This window comes from Anabas testudineus, chromosome 8, assembly GCF_900324465.2.
Source record: "Anabas testudineus chromosome 8, fAnaTes1.2, whole genome shotgun sequence".
Classification (NCBI taxonomy): domain Eukaryota; kingdom Metazoa; phylum Chordata; class Actinopteri; order Anabantiformes; family Anabantidae; genus Anabas; species Anabas testudineus.
The window spans coordinates 19,635,385-19,659,572 of record NC_046617.1 but is presented as its reverse complement, the minus strand read 5'-3'; the positions used below and the strand labels follow the sequence as shown (position 1 = coordinate 19,659,572).

At 40.9% G+C, this 24,188-nt stretch overlaps 2 protein-coding genes across 8 annotated transcripts in view; one reads left to right on the top strand and one right to left on the bottom strand.

Moving 5' to 3' along the window:
* The window catches only part of LOC113160412 (RNA binding protein fox-1 homolog 2-like), a 46,196-nt gene extending 43,143 nt beyond the window's left edge, over window positions 1–3,053 (bottom strand). For all 7 annotated transcript variants that reach the window (XR_003298692.1, XR_003298691.1, XM_026357652.1 and 4 more), the window contains exon 1: window positions 2,154–3,053. Coding sequence is in view for 5 of the 7 variants with exons in the window: in XM_026357652.1 (XP_026213437.1) it covers window positions 2,154–2,408 (255 nt within the window). In the remaining 2 variants the exon portion in view is untranslated. The remainder of the gene's footprint in view (window positions 1–2,153) is intronic.
* Window positions 3,054–11,970: 8,917 nt separating this feature from the next.
* On the top strand, window positions 11,971–16,711 carry LOC113160510 (tetraspanin-17-like). The gene is made up of 6 exons (XM_026357810.1): window positions 11,971–12,051; window positions 12,998–13,082; window positions 13,182–13,279; window positions 13,559–13,633; window positions 13,723–13,806; window positions 16,504–16,711. Exons 1-6 carry the CDS (start codon window positions 11,986–11,988, stop codon window positions 16,504–16,506), a joined length of 411 nt encoding a protein of 136 aa, XP_026213595.1. The 5' UTR covers window positions 11,971–11,985; the 3' UTR covers window positions 16,507–16,711.
* Window positions 16,712–24,188: the final 7,477 nt, after the last annotated feature.

Below are 24,188 nucleotides of genomic sequence, written 5' to 3'. Positions count from 1 at the left end.
AAATGACAGATAGTGAGTGACAGGAGGTGGACTGAGCAAGAGAGATATAAGCAAAGATGGCAGAAGAGGTGTGTGTGCATGTGGGGGGAGGTGGGACAGCAGAGAGAAATAGTGAAGGGGGGAGGGTTTGGAGTGGTTTGCATCACTGGCACACTAAAATCCTGTGAACCAGGAGTCAATTAGCAATCTGGAAATATGCCTCAGGGAAAGGGAGATAGAGGAGGGGGGGAGAGTTAGAGGACAGCTATAAGGGAGACGAGTATGGATTGGGAGGGGGGGTTATGAAGGGGTCTGGAGCGGAGAGGTGGGGGAGACGAGAGCAACAAAAGGGAGAAAAGGCAGCACTCTTATTATTACAGTCCTGATTTAGAGTCAGCCGGGAAGGTCAGCAATACACTAGCTTCAGCTCTCAATGGGAATCCTATGGTAATGGTTGGGTGCATTTAGTCATAGGAGCACCCCCCCACCCCCAAACACACACACACATCCAGAGCATGCATGCAGCTACAGTGAGCCAACGCCATTCAGCTCTCAATGTCAATTTCTTTTTTATTTCCCCTTTGAATCAAGTGTTATTCAGCCACTCATCTTCATTCAGAGTCTGTCCTGCTGCTCATCTCTCCCCACAACAAATCATCCTGTGTCATCCTGCCATCCATCACTTTCCTCTTATCCTTTATCATGCTGCCTCATGTATGCAAGCTAATGGCTCTAGTTTCCCTTCTCTCTTCGTGCCTCCATCCTTTATTTCTCCTTTCTCTCCCAAACATTCAGTTTCTTTCCCTCCAACCATCCCTCACTTTTACCATACACATCCATCAATCACGTCCCACCTCTCTCCATCCATCTCGGCGTCTCTTCCTGTCTCTCTGCTCCACTCTATCCAATTTCCAGCCTGACCCACCCCCAGTGCCCGGCGATCAATACGGCTAATGGCCAGCGAGAAACCTCCCCACGCCACGCTGCTCATTGTCACATCATCTTTGCCGGCGGGCTTGTAACCTTTCCCCATCATCTAGCAACCATCCTGTGTGAAGCTCGCCGGGCATCACAGCATTACACGGAACCCATTTGTCATTGCAGCAGGTCAGCCGCGCAGCCAGTTACAGTATTTTACCAGCTCCCTGGGATTCAATTAACTGCCGATGACCTCAAACCACGTCGGCCTGCTCTTGGACAACTGTTAGCACCGTTTCCCTGGACTAAAAGGCCGTACGTCAGCTAAAACTCTCTTTGTGCTGCTGGATTAGAGGCACTTCAGAGTGTGTAGGTGTTAAAAATGATGTAGTGCGTGTTTGGGAGAGCGGAAAAGAAGAAGAAGGAATAAATAGACGTGAGGAGAGAAAGCGAGGGAGCAGCACCCCGTGCCCCGGCAGCAATATGCACTGTTCAGTCCGGTGGAGACGGGGGACGGCTCCTGATGCTTTGCTGCCTCAGCAGGTCCAGTCATGAAAGCAGGGAAGACCTGTGTTATAAGTAGAGCCCCCCCCAAGCCCCTCACTCCTTCAGCCTTCACCAAAAGGCTCTGTTCTTTGTCTTTCACTGTGGTGACCCCTCCCCCAGGCCCTGTCTGCTTCTCTCTTTTAACACCTAGCGACAATCGGGGGAAAAGGGGAAGTGTGAGGAGGGTGGGGGGCATTAATGGCACATGCATGTGTATGAGGATTTGCTTTGGTGACTCACTGCAAAAGATCCTCACAGGTCTAAATGATTTCATCCACGTGAATTAAAACTGACTCTGTTCTCTGCAACATGTGACTGGTTTACCTCCAGCAGACAGTGATGAATGGGTCTGATCTGTGCTGTGCTGCCTGTCATAGCAATGGAGCCTGTATCATATTACCTTTGTCTGGCTTGGTCATGCTGCCCCCCCCCTCTCATGGAGCAGCCACACTGCACTACCCCCCCACACTTTTGTGTAATTCACCAAAATCTGCCACTTGCTCTTAATTAGAGGATTCAGTGTTTGCTGCAGTGATGCATGGTTATGTTGTTGATGAGGGGGGGCCCTGTCAAAACATCATTCCCTGCTGATGTCTGGGAACAAAAGCCTTCAGGAGAAGAAAGAGGAGAAAGAGAAGAAAGAGGAGACAGAAGGGCAGATGGGACCGGAGCCACAGAAACACACAGACGTGAGGAGCCGAGGTTCATACCTGGCCAATGTCACCAACCACGCTCCCGGTCCCGTCTATCCGCGGTCTTTTGCACTCCGCCCCGGGTAAGTCCGCCAGGGCAGCGGCTGTCTGAGCGTCGGGCTCCGGGTCTCCCCGCTTCATTCCCCGGACAGCTGCAGGACCCCCGGGCGCGTTCGCGTGGGGTCCGGCTGTAGTGTCAAGGTCTCTTTCCCGGTCCATTATCCCCCGACTAACGGGAAGCATGATAGATGCAACGTCGGTCGACATTAACATTGGACGGCAGAGAGGCTCCAGTCACCGGCTTCTCCTCGACTCCGCTCCGGATTCACCCGCAGCTCGGTTCTCACAATGGGTTCAGCTTCTCCCAAGACGCGCAGACGGGTTTTCATGAATCTCGCACAGTTTACCGTCTAATTTATCGCCAGCTATTCGACACAGACCATCGTGGGTCCGGACCGAGCACATGAACTACAGGTTTCGGTACAAAGGACCAGGTGCCGCCGCTCACTGACCTATTTAATGAGGATCACAGTCCGAGTCCCGGAGCCTCTGGAGCTAATTAGCTGCTAACGTTAGCCGCCTGCTAGCTTTCCATTCCGCTAGCTCCGCTGTCGCTGCCAGTAATAGACGGTGTTGGGAATTAGCTCGGCGGTCACACTCCTCCTTCTGCGGGGCCAACCAGCTCCGGGTCCCCCGCTGCTGCTCGCTGGGTTTCTGCCGTAAAGGAGCCGTGAAGCCCTCGGTCGTTCCTACCAGCCTTCCCCTCGCGTTCTCTCCCGTCCGGTGGCTCCGTCCGCTCCCTCGCCGCGCTCCGCTCTGATGAGTCTCGGCGTCGGACCTGAACACGACTCCCTCTGGTCTGAGTCCCGGTCGTGGAGTGGAGGAGCCCGACACAACTGATCCACGGTCGGATTGTTCTCAGACCGGGCTCAGAGACACAGGAGAGGGAGGTGAGGTGGGCTGGTCTGAGGTCCGCCTCCTCCCCGCTCCCCGCTCCCCGCTCCCTGCTCCTCCACCCTCACCGAGAAAAGACAATGATCAACATATATTTATTATAAAGGTTGAATTATTTAACTCAGATAATTAACTTGAACAGATGTTACTGTATATTTATCATCAATAAATCCAAACTTGAATTCTAATCATTAGCTATTTCATTTATTATTATTAATGTTCTTATCCCTCCACATTACACATTTTTAGTATTTTGAAGTATTTCCAGTCAAAACATTTCTCTCTAAGTCACCTTAAATATACAATAATAATAATAATAATAATAATAATAATAATAATAATAATAATAATCTAGTTTTTCTTTCTATTATCAATATGATTGAACATTTACTATGAGACATAAAGTAAATATCTGAAATTTTACACATTAGATTATATAATAAGGTGCATTATATCTGATGTGTATTCACATTTACATTTAACACAATAGAGTCAGTGGAGTTTTTCTTAACTCTTACTATTTAACTGTTCAATCTAAGCATATTAAAATCATAAATTCAATTATATATATATAAACTATATTATAGTCTTAGCTTACATGTTTATTTTTAAAGCACTAATTAATAAACTCAAATAAAAGCTCCTCATTAGCCAAAGTAACATGGGAGGATGTTAAATATAAAGAGGCTGACAGCTGCAGTCTGCACAGGAGGAATCAAACCTTCAGCTCAGTGGGTTTTTAATGTGTTAGCGCCACCTTGTGGTTCCCAAGTGACAGAGCGTCTGCAGTCAGTGCAGTACTACTTCAAGTAAAGTTACTTCAAATCTGACTTTAATGTACAAACCTGTGTACTGTATGTACAATGTGTACAGATTTTATTTCTATTGTTTTATTGTTGTTGTTGGTTATCACACAGATGTTGTTTAAGTTAGTCCAGAACTGATGTAAGAAGAAACTGTTCATGTCTGTGGTTGTTGTTGGTGGAGAACACTGTTCTCTAGCGCCACCCAGAGGGAAGCAGGTGGAACACGTTGTGATTAATTTCTGTCAAGATTCAATATTCTAAAAAACTTTATTAATCCAAGAGGGAAATAGTTTTACCTCATTACAATTGTTCTCAACACAGACAGAAAGAAAGGAACCACAACCAGGAAAGATCCACAACAACATAAATAAGTAACATCATTACAGAAAAACTATATATATATATATTCAGAATATGTAACATAGATGAATGAAAATGGGTCAATAATTACAGCCTATTGTGCAATGACAGCTAGTATAAGACACAACTATCACTTCCCCCACCGCTTACAGAGGGGGGAGGGATTGTACAGATTGATGGTCACAGGTAGAAACGACCTCCTGTGGTTCTCTGTGGACTTAATGTTAATAATTCCCTTGTCCAGTGGGTGGGAGGGATTGTCCAGTACTGAGGAGTTTGGACAGCATCCTCCTCTCAGCTACAACATGTAGAGGGTCCAGCTCCACCCCCAGAACAGAGCCTAGCCCTCTTAATCAGTTTGTTTAGTCTGTTAGTGTCTCCACCTTCATGTTGCCGCCCCAGCAAACCACAGCATAGAAGATGACACTGGAACCACAGACTCATAGAACATCCTCAGCATGGTGCTGCAGACAGTTAAGGACCTGAGTCTCCTCAGGAAGTACATCTGGCTCTGAGCCTTCTTGTACAATGCTGATGAGTTTTTAGTCCAGTCCAGTTTATTCTCCAAGTTCACTCCCAGGTATTTGTACTAAGATTTGACCTCCACCTCCTCCCCCTGTATAAAGAGAGGGATGACAGGACTCCCAGATTTCCTGAAGTCCATCACCAGCTCCTTTGCTCTCTGTGTTTCCATCCTGTGGAGTTTAGGTTCAGAATATATTCAGCACCAATGTTTACTGTAAGATAACCTTAATCGTCATCGTACATTGTGTAAGAACATTTCGTAGGAACTTTCAGTTTCAGGATAAATATATAAATATAAAAAACACAAACACAGTATTTAAACACGCAGGAGAAATACAAACAAGATGGGAGGAGCACAGTCTGTGTGAAAACACAGTGATGATTTGGGTAATATTGTCTAATGTAGTGGAGGAAACTGACAGTGATAGACGTGCAGAGAACAGACACAAGCATGAACTAATGATACTGTGGTGTTAAAAGGTCAAAGGTCAAGGTCACTGTGGCTATCTATCCCATTTTACCCAGGAACACAATATCACTGTTGGGATTCCTTCAAATTAGGAACAAACGTCCACGAGGACTCCAGGGTGAACTGATTAGATTTTGATCGTCAAAATTTAGTTGACAAAAACATAGAACTGTAACTCTGTGGTTCTACTTATTATAAAAACAATTTGTGTCATAAAGTAAATGAACAACTGCCATGCTGTGCACCTACTTTTAAATATGATCTAAGATGTGGTCAGATTTTTATGCTAGATAAAAAATAAAGAAATTAAACAAACGCATTTAGACAGCTCTCTGGTTTTCATGCTAAACTATAAACAACTATAAATACAGTCTAAACAGACATTCAGTACTATTTATGTTTGAAAAATTAATGTAATAGGACACAGCTGTCAGTCACATGTTCGAATACTTTTAGAAGTGAAACCATCAGCTACTGATGTGGAAAATTATTATAATATTGTGTAATGTTAATTATTCCTTCTATATAGATAGATAGATAGACTTTATTCATCCCACGATGGGGAAATTCTTCTGTCTACAGCAGCAAGGTGACATTAAATAGGACAGTATTGAAAAAAGCAGTATACATTGGACAGCATCAATATTAACTACACAAGAAAAAAATAATTAAATTACAAGACAATTAAGTTAATTAGTTAATTACACACCAAACAACAATAATATAACCAAAAATAAAGTTAACACCAGTATAAAAGCAAATGACATAAACAACAACAGCAACAATGAATGAAATACACTGTGTAGGTACATAGTGTGTCACTGTAGTACTGTGTTGTATAGTCTGATGGCTGTGGGGAGGAATGACCTGCGGTAGCGCTCCTTCTTGCACTGTGGGTGTATGTCTCATGCTGAAGAAGCTGGTAAGAGCCTCTACAGTTTGGTGCAGGGGGTGGGAGGGGTTATCCATGATGGATGTTAGTTTAGCCAACATCCTCCTGTCAGCCACCTCCTTGATGGACTCCAGTGCGCAGCCCAGGATGAAACATATGGAAGATGAGTGGAGATTATTTAAAGCCTGAGTTTAGCAAATGAGAGTTTCTCAGCTCCATAAAAATGAGAATTAAAATATTAATCAGGTAAACTAATGTTATTCATGTAGAATGTAAAGTGTCTATGAATAGAGCCCTGTGGCACACCACTACAAACAATAAGAGGATGTGCTTCATCAAGTTTCATTTATCAACTGATTAATAAAACATATTATTGTGGTTTATTTTAGCCTGTCTTTGGGCTACGTTTGTCCAGTAACATCAAACCACTCCACAGGAAAGAATCAGATTAAATTTACCACCTTGTAGTTTGCCTCCACCACCCACCTTTACATGCTTGTCTGCAATATGTAAATGATGCCTCCTGCCACAGTTTAAGCAGGTGCAGAGGTGAAAAAACAAATACTAACAATGAGTGTAGTTGAATCAACGTCCGTCTGACTCACCCACTCTGTGAGTCCAACTCTGTCAGCCCCCGTCTCTCTCCTTCTACCTGTCCCTCTGACACCCGCCCAACCTGCAATGATGGAAACAGCCTGTTTCACTGAGAGCTGAGCAGCCATTACTCTTAATCCAGCCACAACCTCACAGGTCATGAAAAACGATTGGTAGTAAAAAAATAAACCATGGTGTCTGTAGGAACGTCTGTAGTTTAGTGGCACTCAGTAATCTCACTGTGGTACCAGGCTGGATGTCCTTCTGTGTTGTTAACTACACTTTTAATGTTCCAGTGTTTATATATATGAACACAAACAATGCAGCAACGTAAAGAAAAACAACAGCAGCGTTTCTTTTAATCAAGAATGAACTGAATTATTATATGTGGGTTTCAGAAACACTGTTACTGTCACCTTCAGTACAAAACCATAAAATTCAAACCAGGTCACAAAAACCACAATGGGTGATAAAATAAATTAAAATCTAACCTCAGCAGGTGAAGCTCTGCAGCTAGTAAATAGACTTTTAACTAGCGTGAAAGATCAAACCACATTCTAAACATACAATTTACTAGTTTAAAAGCCACAACCCAAAGACACGTTTCAGAAGTACCCACAGCTCAGCTCCAACCCAGATCAAGACCGATCAACACATAAACCCAGTTCAATTTCAGTCACAGGAAAAGAACAGTTATCATCTGGACTCACAGCAAGTATTTAAACATTCACTGAACGTGTCTGTGTTGTGGGGTTAGCAGGTAGAAAAGGACGGATGAGCTGACAGATGCTCTCAGAGGCCCTGTTCACATCGGGTCTCAGACTGTATCATTAGGAAAAGATCAGCAGTTGCTATGAGCTCTGAACAAACTGAATAAAAGTCAAACAAATTTAAATTAGTTACTGTGCAGAAAACTAAACATTACTATAAAGTAAATGAACAACTCACCTGATGTACACCTACTTCTGCATAAATATGACCTAAAATGTGGTCAGATTTTCATGCAACTAGATAAAAAAGAGGGCAATTAAACGAACACATTTAGACAGCTCTCTGGTTTTCATGTTACACTATAAACAACTATAAATACAGTCTGGACAGACATTCAGTGCTATTTATGTTTGAAAATTTAATGTAATAGGACACAGCTGTCAGTCACATGTTCGAATACTTTTAGAAGTGAAACCATCAGCTACTGATGTAGAAAATTATTATAATATTGTGTAATGTTAATTATTCCTTCTATGTGAAAGATGAGTGGAGATTATTTAAAGCCTGAGTTGGGCAAATTAGAGTTTCTCAGCTCCATAAAAATGAGAATTAAAAAATTTATCAGGTAAAATAATGTTATTCGTGTAGAATGTAAAGTGTCTATGAATAGAACCCTGTGGCACACCACTGCAAACGATAAGAGGATGTGACTCATCAGGTTTAATTTATCAACTAATTAATCTTCTTCTTCTTTCGGCTTTTCCCATCAGGGGTTGCCACAGCGAATCATCCTTTTCCACCTAAATCTATCATGAACATCTTCTACCCTAACACTAGCCAACCTCATGTCCTCTGTTAAGACATCCATATATCTCCTCCTTGGTCGTCCTCTTGTCCTCCTGCCTGGCAGCTCCATCTCCAACATCCTTCTACCAATATATTCACTATCCCTCCTCTGAACATGTCCAAACCACCTCAGTCTGGCCTCTCTGACTTTGTTACTAACTCAGGCAACGTGAGCCGTCCCTCTGATGTACTCGTTCCTTATTCTGTCTAACCTGGTCACTCCTAAGGAGAACCTCAACATCTTCATCTCTGCTACCTCCATCTCAGCCTCTTGTCTCTTTCTCACTGCTACCGTCTCTAACCCATAGAGCAGAGCTGGTCTCACCACTGTCTTGTAGACCTTTCCTTTGAGTCTTGCTGACACTCTTTTGTCACACAACACTCCTGACACTTTCCTCCACCCGCTCCAACCTGCCTGCACTCTCCTCTTCACCTCTTTTCCACACTCTCCATCACACTGAACTGTTGACCCCAAGTACTTAAACTCCTGCACCTTCTTCACCTCAGCCCCCTGTAACCTAACATTTCTACCTTGATCCCTCTCGTTCAGACACATGTATTCTGTCTTACTACCACTGACCTTCATGCCTCTTCTTTCCAGAGCAAACCTCCACCTTTCCAGCTGTTCCTCCACCTGCTCTCTACTCTCACTGCAAATCACAATGTCATCCGCAAACATCATTGTCCAGGGAGATTCCTGTCTGACCTCATCTGTCAGCCTGTCCATCAGCATAGCAAACAAGAAGGGACTCAAAGCTGATCCTTGGTGTAGTCCCACCTCCACCTTGAACTCCTCTGTCTGACCTACAGCACATCTCACCACCGTCATACTTCTCTCATACATGTCCTGAACTAGTCTGACGTACTTCTCTGCCACTCCCGACGACCTCATACAGTACCACAGCTCTTCCCTCGGCACCCCGTCATACGCCTTCTCTAAATCTACAAAGACACAATGCAGCTCCTTCTGACCATCTCTGTACTTTGCCATCAACATTCTCAAGGCAAAAATGGCATCAGTGGTGCTCTTACGGGGCATGAAACCATACTGCTGCTCACAAATCTCCACCTTCTTCCTAAGCCTGGCTTCCACTACTCTTTCCCACAGCTTCATTGTGTGGCTCATCAACTTTATTCCTCTATAGTTGCTGCAGTTCTGCGTGTCACCCTTGTTCTTAAAGATCGGAACCAGAACACTTCTCCTCCATTCCTCAGGCATCTTCTCACTCTCTAGAATCCTATTGAACAAACTGGTTAGAAACTCCACTGCTGCCTCTCCTAAGCACTTCCACACCTCCACAGGTACGTCATCAGGACCATGAGCCTTTCCACTCTTCATCCTTTTCAGAGCCTTCCTAACCTCATCCTTTCCAATCTCTGCTATTTCCTGCTCCACAACATCCACATCTTCCTCTCTTCTTTCCCTGTCATTTTCCTCATTCATCAGATCCTCAAAATACTCCTTCCATCTTTTCTGCACACTCTCCTGGGTTGTTAGCACCTTTCCATCTCTGTCCTTAATCACCCTTACCTGTTGCACATCCTTCCCATCTCTATCTCTCTGTCTGGCTAGCCTGTACAAGTCCTTCTCTCCTTCCTTTGTGTCTAACCTGTCATACAGCTCATCGTAAGCTTTCTGTTTGGCCTTTGCCACCTCCCTCTTCACTCTACGCTGCGCTTCCTTGTACTCCTGTCTACTTTCCTCAGTCTTTTCTACATCCCACTTCCTTCTAGCCAACCTCTTCCTCTTGACACATTCCTGTACTTCCTCATTCCACCACCAAGTGTCTTTACCTTCTTTCCTCTTTCCAGATGACACACCTAGCACCTTCCTACCTGTTTCCCTGATAACCTCTGCTGTAGTTTCCCAGTCATCTGGAAGCTCATCCTGACCACCCAGAACCTGTCTCAACTTCTGTCTGAATTCCTCACAAGTTTCTTCATTCTTTAGCTTCCACCACTTGGTCTTCTCTTCTGTCTTCCCTCTCTTCTTCTTCCTGACCTCTAGAGTCATCTTACACACCACCATGCGGTGCTGTCTGGCTACACTCTCTCCTACCACCACTTTGCAGTCACTAACCTCTCTCAAATGACCTCGTCTACATAGGATGTAGTCCACCTGAGTACTCCTACCTCCACTTCTGTATGTCACTCTATGTTCCTCTCTCTTCTAGAAGTAAGTGTTGACTACAGCCATTTCCATCCTCTTAGCAAAGTCCACCACCATCTGTCCTTCCAGATTCCTTTCCTTTACACCAAACCTGCCCATCACCTCCTCATCACCTCTGTTGCCCTCACCAACATGCCCATTGAAGTCTGCTCCAACAACAACTCTCTCTCCTCTGGGGATACTCTCTATGACCTCATCAAACTCACTCCTGAATCTCTCCTTCTCTTCTAACTCACAGCCAACCTGTGGCGCATACCCACTGACTACATTCACCATCACCCCTTCAATTTCTAGCTTTATGCTCATCACCCTGTCTGAGACTCTTTTCACCTCTAGAACACTGTTTACAAACTCCCCCTTCAGGATCACTCCTACCCCGTTTCTCTTCCTATCCACACCATGGTAGAACAGTTTGTATCCTCCTTCAATACTACGTGCCTTGCTGCCCTTCCACCTTGTCTCCTGCACACACAGAACATCTACCTTCCTTCTCTCCATCATGTCTGCCAGCTCTCTGCCTTTCCCTGTCATCGTACCAACGTTAAGAGTCCCTATTCTCAGATCTATGTCCCTGCCTTTCCCCTTCTCTCTCTGACCACGAACCCTTCTGCCTCCCCTCTTTCTTCGACCAACAGTAGTCAAATTTCCACCGACACCCTGTAGGTTAACAGCATCGGTAGCGGTCGTTGTTAACCCGGGCCTCGACCGATCCGGTATGAAAGTCTTGTGAATGATTTGCATGGTTATTTTGGCAATTTTTACGCCGGATGCCCTTCCTGACGCAATCCTCTCTATTTATCCGGGCTTGGGACAGGCACAGAAATCACTGGCTTGCAACCCCTGTGGCTAGATTAATTTATCAACTAATTAATAAAAACATATTATTGTGGTTTATTTTAGCCTGTCTTTGGGATACATTTGTCCAGTAGCAACAAACCACGCTGCTCCACAGGAAAGAATGAGATTAACACCTAAACTTACCACCTTGTAGTTGTGTGCCTCCATCATCCACCTGAGTTGCAGGTTACATGCTTGTCTGCCATATGTACATTAAGCCTCCCGCCACAGTTTAGACAGGTGCAGAGGTGCAAAAACAAATTCTAACAATCAGTAAATTCAAATTAAACAGTTATGTTAAATTACCTTCAACATCATCCCTGGTTAATTAACTTTTGGATAAATGTGACCTAAGTGTGTCTTTTATAATGAGGCTACTGTCATGGTAACTACTATGTTATAGTGAGTTTTGTTGTTTAAAGGCTTTTTTAACCTATAGTTGCTCTACACTTGTTTTTTCTGTGGTTTGTGGCAACAAAAACATGTCACCTGCAAAACCATCACATGAAAAAATCCATTGGAAAAAAATGCACTGCTGCAGCTAATGGGTGATCTGTCAGTCACAGCTCTCAGCCAATGAGAGGACAGAGCGAGGTCAAAAAGGTGGAGCATGATGCTCATCCAGACTTTAAAACGAGAGTTTTAAGTTGCTTCTTGCAGACGGTTTCTGTTACAAACTGGTCATCATGGTTCAGTGTGAATGTGGCATCATCTTCAAATATATCCTCATCCATCTCTGCATGATATTTGAGGTAAGTTCATCAAATATCTGACTGCACAGTTTGGTAGGACAAATGAATTTAATTATTCAACCTTAACATGAAGGATAATAAAAAAGAGACGCTACTGAACTAATTAGAGCTAATTAAAAAGGTAAAATCTAATGAGATAAAGGTGGCAGCTTTAAATCCAGATGTTTGCTGTAGTGTAGTGTAGTAGAAACCTGGGGTGATCATTGATGATGAGCTGAGGTTTACCGACCACATCCCCTCTGTCTCCACATCATGTAGATTTACCCTGTTCAGCATCACAAGGATCAGACCCTACCTTTCAGACTATACAACACAACTCATTCAGCTGCTGCATCAGGTTCAAAGTCCTGACTCTGATCTACAGAGTGATCAACTCAATATCACCTGAACGCGCTCACCTCACCTCAAAAGATCCCGGTGAAAACCATTCGCCTTTCTGAAATTTGCTCGGCACTTAAAACCTTAAAAAAAAAAAAAAAAAGAAAGAAAGAAATCTTGCACTTACAGCCCACGAAACTGAAACAGCTCTTTCTATATCACGTTAGTTTATAGTTCATCTCCTTTAGATATTTAGATATTTAGCTTTGTACCTCACTTTGCTGCTTTAGATAAAAGCGTCTGATAAATAACTAAATGTAATTGTAGTGGAAGAAGTACGTATATGTACTTCAGTAAAAGCAGTAATATTAATATGACATTATATCATTAGATTATAATTTATTAATGCATTATCATGTTCATAACTTTCTTGTTGCAGCTGCTAAAGATTTTATTTTTCTTTTAATGATTTTTTACTGTCTGATTTGATGCGTTTTAAATATTTAAGTCTATTCTACACTATTCTACACTAGTAACTGAGAGATCGGGATCTTGATCATTTGATAAGAGGAAAAAAGTGTTATCAGTTCTGAGTGTTCACACTGGACTTTTGTTTTCTGTTGGGCAGGTGATGGGTTCAGTCTTTTTAGGTTTCGGCTTGTGGTGGAAGGTGAACGCTGAAGCCCCTAAAAACAATGATCTGTTTGCTACAGGTGAGTTGATAATTGTACAGATACAAAACAGAAACAAACATGACAATAATTTAGCTTCTGTTACATAGTGAATGACTCGAGTGTCTCTTTTTGCATCAGTTCAGTGGATTCTGATCATTCAAGGTGCACTGATGATGATCATTGGTGTCTGTGGAATTTACGGTGTCTGCAAAGACAAGACATTCGGTCTCAAAATGGTAAGACTTTATTTCTAACACACAAGCAAAAGCAAAACAAACTCAGTGTAGAGCTCAGTGTATCTGCACTAATGGAGTCTCTGATCGTGTCAAGGTGAAGGTGGGTTGAAAAGGTCTCATTAACTTTTGTCCTGAAAATAATAAAAACTGGTAAATGAGACGTTACCTGATATTTTAGATGTTTGACAGTAAGTGGAGATGCTGCTTGTTAAAATCCTCCGTGTCACAGTGGAACAGTGTGAGTTTCATCTCTTTTAACCTTTTCCTCTCTCCTCTCAGCTCTCTGTCCTCTTGGCTGTTCTGGCTTTAGTGGACATTGTCCTTGGAATGGTTGTTCACTTCAACTGCTCACAGGTAAGAGGGAAAGAGGCAAACGGGGTTTGAAACATCCAACCTTATCAGTCAGTCCGTCAGTCAACAGTACAGCTGTGTTCTTTCCACAGAACTGTCCTGAGCTCCCTGAGGCTCCTTCCAATAAAGCATCTGATAAGGTGATGGGCGTCTTTCTCAGCACTGCAGCTCTCTTGGTAAGTAGGAAGAAACGTGTTACAGTAACCTGAACAAAAGCTGAGCTAATGGGCCTCATGCAAGAACCAATCAGAACACAGTTTACTGAGCGGTGGGTCCTGCTCTTTACGTCTCCTCTTCTTGTGTTTTCATGACAGATTTTTGCTCTGGTCTGCATCATTGGCTTCCTGAACAGAACACGGACTGAACGTAGAGAGGTTTAAACTTGTCCTCTCTGCTTCTTAATCGAAGACCTTCAGCGGTTTTATGTCAACAACATGACTGAATCAGGCTCTTTCAATTTCAAGATGTAAGAAAGTAAAGAAGATTTAGAACTTTAGAGTATTTAGACGTGTTTTAATAAGTAGTTAGATACTATTTGCTGAATATTTTAGTACAAACTGCCTTAATGAGAGATTTTAAAAAGTGAAAGTGACTTTGTATAAAGCTTAAAATGGACACGAAAAAAATCTATATTTTATGTTTTATCTGAATAAAAAAGTTTACTGTGTAATATTTCATCTGTCAGTCTGGATGTCTGGAGCTCCTCGTTGTTGAAAAGAGCTGTGAAGTGTGTTTGTTGAAGATTTGTCCTGTGTCCTTATGTTTGATTTCATATCTTCACCCACCAGGTAACACACAGAAATGTGTAGTAGCCTGAAGGTGACAGGGTTAAAAATAGCAGACAGACAAACGTCATGAGGTCAGGTCCACCATGTTAATAAGAGGGAAACTTCCTGTGATCATATTTATCTCCTCTGGCTGCAGATTTTATAAAGTTTATGTCGTTTTCCTTCTGTCCACCAGGGGAAGCTCCAGGCTACAAATCCTCTAATAAAACTATTACTTGTTTGCACTTAGTCCAAATCTTTAATCAGATTTTCTGAGAATGCAGATGACACATTTCACTGTATTCATTTTACATTTGACTGCTTTTGATGTGTTAAATGTCTGTTCTGGATCACAGATTTAATTGTAAATCCAACAACTACTACACTGCTGCAAACTACCATTTTTGTCCATATTCTTTTCCCCCCCAGTATTTCTGTGCTTTATTGGATATTTAATTTAATTTTTATTTTTAGTCTGGTCATATTTCTCCTTTTCCCTCATTCACCACCTCAGTGTTTTGCTTAGTTTTGTGTAATTCCCATAATTATGTAGATTTCTATTATCTCTATGTTTTTTGGACAGTTTGTTTTTTCTTCATCTTTATTTTTTCTGTTTTTATTTTTATTCCTCTGTGTTGAAGAGCAGAAACCATGTTGTTTGTTTTCTAAATCTGAAGATTTCCAAAATTCATAGTCATGACAGACAATGACAAATAACAAAACATTAAAGCCTTTTATGCCAACAATGAGTGTAGTTGAATTTCTTTAATTTTTAGATAGTTCAGGAGATTAAATTGTGATAGTAACAATTTATGTAAACATATGAATGGTTATTAAAGGTTTTACTAGAATTATTGGATATGAATCAAACATAATTATTTTAAAATATACATTCATAAAAAAACAACAACAAAAAAACACAAAGACATATTTCACAGTTTAGATTGATCAGTTTTATCATCTTCAGTGGCCCTGTCTTTGTAATTATTTTTAATGATAGATTTTGTGCAATTGTTCTATACATTTCCCACCACTAAGATATACTTCACCTTCATACTAATTACTTACTACTGAGAGAATTTATGAAGTGCCCAGTTCCCCCTCTTGATTTTGCTTTAGCAATAGAAGCAAACACAGTGAAAATTAGATTTAAATAACAAACAGTCCTGTCACAGGAGTCAGGTTAATTAAATATTGATATCAAGTTTTGTGCAGATGACATATTGTTGTATTTGAGTAATTTGGGGAAATTTGTACCTTCATTTTTCTTCTGAATGTTCAGTGATTTCCAGTTTTTAATCAAGTGAAAAATATACAAATATATGAGAAGCAGTGTTAAGCAACATATCATCTACTGTATGAAAAAAAACATTTTATTATATTACTCGTTAACATAAGATCTAATTAAAGCAAATGTAGGAATCAGACTATAATAATATTACATACAATTTTATGTTTAATTAGTTTAAAATATTTTAGTTTTCTGTGGTATTTTTATTTATTTTGAAATGTCTTTATTATTATTTAAATGACTTTTTCAAAGCATGAACTAAAATTACAGAAAATAGAAAAACAAATCATTTAAAACAGAAAAGCTTAAAAGCTTAAGGAATTAATTAAAATTACAACATTACAAATCTCCTAAAGATAGAGGATTTAATGTGCCAGATTTAGATGAACAAGAATGTTATTTATATAAATATATATACTTATTTAAGATAATATACATATGATTTTCATTCTGTACAGATTTTAAATTGTATAAATTTAGTTGTGATTTATTTTGAATGCATCTGTATCATATTAGTAATCTCTGTATTTTAGTGATACTCCAGGTCGTTTACTTCATGTACAACCCTCTGATATTACAAAAGAATTGTGAATCATTATTTGAAGATGGAGAAAGATGGAAATATATAAATTTATTCAGTTTGAAGTTTTACAAACAAATACATTCCTGTCTCACTTCGCCGTCCTCAGAACAGACTGTGTTAACGTGGAAACCTAAACCTAACCTAACCTGTGTGTGTTTGTGTTTTCTGTCCCTCTCTGCGACACACCTGCCTGTCTTCCTACCTGTCTGTCTGCCAACCACTGAACCTGCAGTGACGGACGCCAGATGGGGTCGTGCTGCTCCACACAGCCTGTTACACTTCCTCTTTCTTGGTTTTATAGTCCTGTCTTGTTGTCGTCTAATGCATGGTACAACTTTTAACACACTCTGAATTATGTATAAAACATATTATTAGAAGTGCTGACTAGAATTAATTCTATCAAATCGTAATGTGAATGAACAATAAACCAATAAAGCAGAATGTGCCTCAGTGCAGAGTCGTGGACTTTTCTTCTCACACACGTCTACATTGGCATGATAAAACCACATCCTGTATTGTTAGTTTTGACTGTGGCAAAGACAGATAAAGGAGATAGCATGAATTTCCTGTCCTTTGTTTCTTTTTCATGTTTGGTTTCACATTTCACCGTTTCTGAATTGATACAGATGTTTTGTTTCGATATTTTCTCCGTTGTCTGTTTATGAGATACAGCAAAGCTAAAGCTGGCGTTCACCAGGTTTGGTTCTTGGAGCTGGATTTAGTCTCATCAGAGTACTATTAAGGCCACTGCTCATGCTCATGCACACTGAAAGCTTTAGAAATCATGTATTTATTTACGTCTGACCACAAAGGGCCTGATGTGCTGAAGGTTTGCATGTACAAAAATGTATTATCATCTGCAAGAAACAATCTATTATTCCACATCGTCTTTTAAATGAGCAAGATCACTGCAATGGGCCGTGATCGCATCTGTGTGTATGGGTTTGAAAGGCAGGTCCAATCCACACACTCCAACAGTGTTGTAGCTAAACACCCTGCATCACTACATGATAGTAGGTCACAGCTGGGATTCAAACTGCAGTCTCCCACAGGGAAGGTGGTGATCTTACCACTGCAATAACCAGCTGCCATGACATGAAGCTGCTGAATACGTAAACCTACAAAGTCAGTAGAGGATGTGTCTCTGTGGGCACTGATGGTCTCTCTCAACCTTTTCTTCTCACGCAAACGTCCGTATGTCAACACATCCTGTTTTATATACTGTTGTTTGTGTGTGTGTGACATACTGAAGAGAGTGGGAGGGAGTGTGTGTCTGCTGCATAGGAGGAAGCAGCAGATAGTGAACATATACAGTGCTGTGATACAAGTTTAAACCCCTCCGGGTTTCTTGTCTTTAGGTTTCTCAGACTGAACTGTTGCAGATGTCTAAACTAAACCTAATATTTATCAGCGACAACTGCTTAAAATTCAAAAGTAATACAACCAAAGAGCTGGTGGTGGATTTAAGGAGGTGCAGGTAGACTCCAATACAGACTGTGGACTTTATTCTCACCTTAATAACAAACCAGACTAAGTTTGTTAGTAAAGTGAGATGCTCTTCAATAAACCACAGAGCAGACCTTTTTGTTACAGGGGTCCAAGATTTCTTTTAGACACAGGTGCCAAACCCTTTAAGTAAAATAGACACAAAATCATCCCCTCATCTTTTTCTGTTACAGAGCAGCTTGAGTATCATGCTGGTATCTGCAGGTAGACTGTAAGGGACCAATTACTAGGAGGACTCCTAATGGTAAATGGTCTGCACTTATATAGCACTTTTCTACCTAGCTGGTACTCAAAGCACTTTACACTGCGTCTCATTCACCCATTTGCACACACAAGCACACACACACTCATTCACAGATGGCAGAGCTGCTATACAACTGACCTGACTCACCGGGGGCAACTTGGGGTTCACTATCTTGCCCAAGGACACTTTGGCATGTGACATGGCAGCCGGGAATTAAACCACCAATCCTGTGATTGGCAGACAACTGCTCTACCTATTGAGCCACAGCCACCCAAAGAATCACTATCTTGAATTTTAATAATGAATTTATCCCTTCATTTAGAGCTAGTGGATATTGTCCCTACTAGCTATAAATCTGCTGTTTATTAAAGGAACCACACCATTACCCCGCCGCCTTTACTAAAATAATTATCCACCAGTCTCTAATCTCCTGTTCTTCTCCAAAATATTGGAAAGAGTTGTTGTGTTTTCAGCTCACGTAGCTAACAGCAGTCTGCTTTCAAATCCTTTCATTGTACTGAAACTGCATTAATCAAAGTGGTAAATTATCGCAGCTTATCTGACAGAACTCAGTTTGTTTCTTATAGTTTCAAAACTTGCTGATATAAAATGCGAAGTACCCCATGGCCTGGTTCCTGGCCCTCTCATCTTTCTGATAATTTGCTCTGTGATATCCAGCTTAACATCCCTTTGAAGGCTGATGACCTCTGAGATTCGCAAATTAGAGTCATGCTTTAAAAAAAACTGGATGTCACAATTCTCTGCTCCTAGAAATCCACATTACACTAGTCTCTGCTTCCCATCACATTCGACTTCAAGATGCTTCTGATGACACATTAAATCTTAAATGGAAGTGCTCTCCAATTTCCACGCAGACTCCAACCCCCCATTTTTTCCTTAATTTACCTTTTTGACTGTAAATTTTCACACAGTGCCTTACTCATCTTCCTCTGTAACATACACTGGATGTGTTGTTGCAGTATTATCATTATGCTGTATAGATTGTATATATACAATACATTTAATATTAAATGTGCTGAGTACACAAACCAGACAAGTCAGTAAACAATTTGTTTCACTGTGGTTTCTGAGGTGCAGGTTCCTCTCACGCAAATGTCTGTATCACACATCCTGTTGAATTATTTAACTTATCTACAATGTGTGTAAGCATGTGTCTGTCAGCACGCGAGTGAGAGGTACCACAAGTTTCCTGTCCTTCTTTTTGTTTCCAGGTGGGTTTTAGGTGTTGAGTATTCTTTGGATATGCAATCAGGTGTCAGTTTATTATTTTTGAGTTGAAGCTTGATTCAGCTGTATAATATGTCACAAAATAAAGATTTGCAATGGATTCGTTTATGAATTCCTGTCATATTTGTGCCACATCAGATCATTTCAAAAAGGCCAATCAAGGATTTCACAAGTTAAAGGTCTAAGTCTTCAAATCTCTTTGCTCTGTGAAGTTTCTCTTCACCTTTGATGGCTGCAGACCAATGAGGGGACTGAGCGACTCACCGCTCTAAGCCAATGAGGACTGTGAGAGGTCAAAGAGGCGGGGCATAGTGATCATTAAGACTTTAAAATGAAAAGTTCAAGTTCAATCTCTTCCCATTAAAAGTTGAAAGAAGAAGCGGAGCAGCATTTAAAAAGCAGGTATTCTTCTTTAATTTACGATTTTGTGGCTGTAATCACTGCCCTGTTCCTCGTAATCTCTTTAAAAAACTTTGATATGCCTGGAAATTTATTTTAAATATAAGTGCAGACCTGATTACTCTGTTTTTGAACTTTACAGACTTTACAGAGAGGTGTGCAGCATAACAAGTGGTCATCATGTCTGACGATGGAGGAGGCTGCTGCAAAGGTATTCTCGCCCTTTTGAGTGGCATCTTCGTGGTATGTCTATTAAATATCATATATTTATATATTTAAATAATTGTAGGAGTCATTTTTAATTAATTTCATTTTTGGGAGAAATTTTCTTTCAGCAAAACAAAACAAACAGAAACAGAGATAATACTTCTTCATACCTGATTTATTGTTCTGAGTGACGTCTGCTTATTTGAGCAGGTGAAAACTCATCAGTGTCAAACTTTAGAAGATTTAATATTAGTTCCTGTTGCAATGACAGTGCAGCTAAAGCCTCTGAGAAAGGGGTTAACTCTTCACATGGTTGAGAAGCACTTCTCCATTCTGCTGAAGGTGGTCATAAAGATCTTTATCAGATCAGATGCTGCACTGTTCAAAGCTGTACTCCAGAGAGAAAAAGCAGATGATGTACAAATAAGTTTTAATTTATTTTCTTACAGTGTGGATATATTTTAAATATTCACATTGTCGTTTTATTTTTCTGTCTGTCAGGCCGTGGGGTTTACCTCTGTGGGCATCGGCGTGTGGTTAATGAATAATGATAAAAGTGCTCCATGTGAGTTAATCTCATTTCAATCTCATTCATAAAACTGGATTCAGTTTTTTTGTATATTATATATTTAATGACTGATGCATTGTTTTTGCAGCTACATTGATTGTCATTGCTCAGGGAACTTTGTTGGTGATTGTGGGAGCAGGAGGACTTTGCTGTGTCTGTAAAAGGTCAAGAAGTGGTCTGAAAGGGGTAAGACCTTAGTTTTCACTCTGTAACACCACTGTACAACCACAAGTCAGTGTTTCTCTGTTGTGGTCATGTCGTCTGGTTCCTCAAACACAGTACTGTACCTCTAACATTAGTGAATTCCTTAAATGATAATAATATAAATGAGTATTTATATACATATAAATCCTGATTATGATTTTCAGATTAATGACCAGTTTAATGAACATGTTGTTTCTTCCTCTCTCCTTTCAGTTCTCCATCTTTCTGGCTGTTTTGGCTTTAGCCGATGTCATTTATGGAATGGTTGTTCTGTTCATGTGCGAACAGGTAAGAAAAGCCAAACAGGAAACACATCAACAGTTTAAATGTAAATAAGCGCAGGAAGTTCTCACATACATGTCATCATGTATGTTTTCCTACAGGGATGTCCTCTTGTACCCCAAGACATCGCACAGTACACATCCCTGGTGACCGCGGTCTTCTTTGGTACTGCAGTTCTTTTGGTAAGAAAGTGCATTTCACATTGTCACATTCTGTCCTCATGATGTGCACACTGTCATTCATTTTGTTTGTTAAATAAAATGGGCAGGATACCTGGCAGGTGAAATGGACAGGTGACCTCCTCACAGGGTTAAAACTCCCTTTGATTTTTAGAATGGGTGAATTGATCTGAGTGAATCTGAAATTAAAATGGTACCAAAACGGGTTTTAAGGGGGGGTTTAAGGAAGCAGGTTCTTCAGTGTTCAGGTCTTTGACTGGTTCCTTCTCTTCACGTCTCCTCTTCCTCCAGATTGTCGCCCTGGTCTGCTGCACTTGCCTCCTGAAACAGAGCAGGAGAATCAACGTGGAGATGTCTGCACGCTTTTCAGCTAAGCTGTAAGAAGAGACTCGGTTTCCAACCTGTCACTAGTGACACTGGACCAGACCTGCAGTGGTTCTATCCTACAACTTGGCTTCATCAACAGCAGCATCAACAGCCTGTTTAACTGATCCTCCAACGTGATCGTTCGCTATTATTCATCCAACTACAAGCTTGTTTTTTAGTTTTAGCTTTTATTCGACAGCTTGACAGTAAAGTTGCAAACGTGGAGAGAGAGGGTGACCAAGTGTGATGTGGTTTTGTGGTTTAACTATCAGGCTGCACTTTCCCCTGCTGGTTGCTTGCTGCATGTTATTTTTTAGACTCCATGAGCTACGCACAGATGTCAGTTCGATTTAAAAATGTAGAAGCGAATAAATTGTGATGTATGATTCTGGTGCTGGAAGAAGGTGTAACTGTGTAACTGGGATCAATTCTTTCTATAAAAATGAATAAAACCAACTGTGGAGTCAAACAGAAGCTGTGAAGTGTGTTGATTTCCCAGTAAAGCAGACTGTTGTCAGTGCACTTGTCTCCTTGTCTCCTTGCCTCCTCCTCTCAAAGATTTCTTCCTAACCTCCTCAGTAGTAGGCGACAGAATCAAGAGCAGAATGTTTATCTCAAGCTAGTTTGAGCTACAGTGCATATTTATGTATGTTTCAAATTCCATTCTCGTGTTTTTCTGGACAGTCAGAGACTTTCTCTGCTGTCACCAATAAACCTTTGATAAAGTCTGACCTTAGTGTGATCTGTATCACTTTAGGTCAGCGGTCGACATATAAACGTGTGAGAACTGTTTTATTAACCTCACAGGTTCTGAAAAGACGTCATGTCTGTGTTTTAGTGGTACAGTGTGTATTTCAAGAGAAACTGTGACTGACTGACCTCTAATAATATGAATTACAGTAGTAATGTGAATAAATCCATAAACCAATGAAGTAGAATTTTCCTCAGTGCAGAGTCTCGGTCTTTTCTTCTCACGGTTCTCTGCACGTCTACGTTGGCATGGTCGAAACCACATCCTGATGAATTTCACACCTTTATTTAAGTATCTGTCTTTTAATCTTGTATGTGGGAGGTGTTAGGTGTGAGAGCTGAACTGAGTCTCTTCAGAGTCTTTGTGCTCATGATCTCAGAGTCCTTTAAATGGCGTTTGACAGACGGTCTAACTCTACTGATCCAGTCTCTGCAGAGAACTTTTACAGTTCTCTTAGATTCACTGTTGGGTTCTCAGGCACCTTCCTAACCAAGGTCCTCCTTATCTGGTTCCTTATTTGGTTCCTTATCTGGTTCCTTATCTGGTTCCTCACTTTGACCAGAACTAAATTCTAAGAAGAGTGTGTTTGTGTGTTTATACCCTCTCTCTTAAATAGAGGTGTTGTAAACATTTTCTGATCGCAGTAGTTTTAACGTTTTTGAAAGAGATGAATTCGTAAATCACCTAAGTCTGTACGGACTTTTTCTCTGTGGTCAATGATGTTCTCAACTTTTTCTATACATTTCTATAATGTTTGTGTAAGAGACATACAGTGCTGTGAAAAACATCTCAGGTCCCTCCTTGTATCCATCATAAATGATACTTGTATTTTTAAGCAAAACGGTGACGAGAATAGACAAACCAGGCCTGTGAGAACAAGAAATGTCTTCCACAGTTCACCTAGATTACCCTTAAACTGTTTGGGAGAATGTTCTTTGGACTGATGAGTCAAAAGATGAACTCCCACTTATGCAGTTTTCACTGAGGCTGAGTTTTACCTGTGTTTTCTGGTGCAGCTGGTAACCCCGTCAGTAAGACACTGATGTAGTCGAGAAGACATATGACCAGAGCCTGAACAATGAGTTGTGTTGTATAGTCTGAAAGGTCGGGTGATGCTGAACAGGGTAAATCTACATGATGTGGAGACAGAGGACGTTAAACCTCAGCTGATCATCATCATAAGTCATCACCCCCAGGTTTCTGGCAGATTTAGTGGGAACAGTCACAAAAGACCGGATGTTAAAGTTGTACTGAAGGTCTGTCTGGGAAGACAAGAGCTTCTGTCTTGGACAGGTTGAGTTGAAGATGCCTTTCACTCATCCATATACTGATGTCAGAGAGACGTGCTGCTAAATATGAGTCTGTGGTGCCTCTGTTTCACAAGGTGAAGTCCAATGATCCATCGTCTTTAACTTTCGTTTTGATTCCTCTTTTTTGGGCAGTGGCTGTGACACCCATTGTATTTATATCTACAGTAAAGATGTCAGTTAATGGAGCTGCAGAGAATATTTCATGTATATGCATTATCACTCTATTCTTAATCTTTTCTTCTCATGCAAATGTCTGCAACTCATGGTGCTAATGCTAATCTATTTTATAATTTATGACTGTGTAACTGAGAGTGATAAATTCATGTCATATTTAAACCACATCAAAAACTTTCACAAGGGCCCAAACTAGAATTTCTATTCTAGTCTGTGTAGAGTCATTTACAAGATAAAGATCTAAGCTTTCATTGTTTTCCTCTGCAGACCAACACAGCATCTACTCCTCTTCCTATGGCTTTTTATAACCTCTGTCAGTCAAAGCTCTCAGCCAATGAAAGGATTGTGTGTGGTCTATGAGGCGGGGCACGAGGCTTAATAAAAAGTGATGCAGCAGAAGTTTTTCTCTGAGTTACATCTTGTTGGCTGCCTCATTTCTCAAGACTTTAATCTTTTTACAGAACTTTGGTAACAGTGAG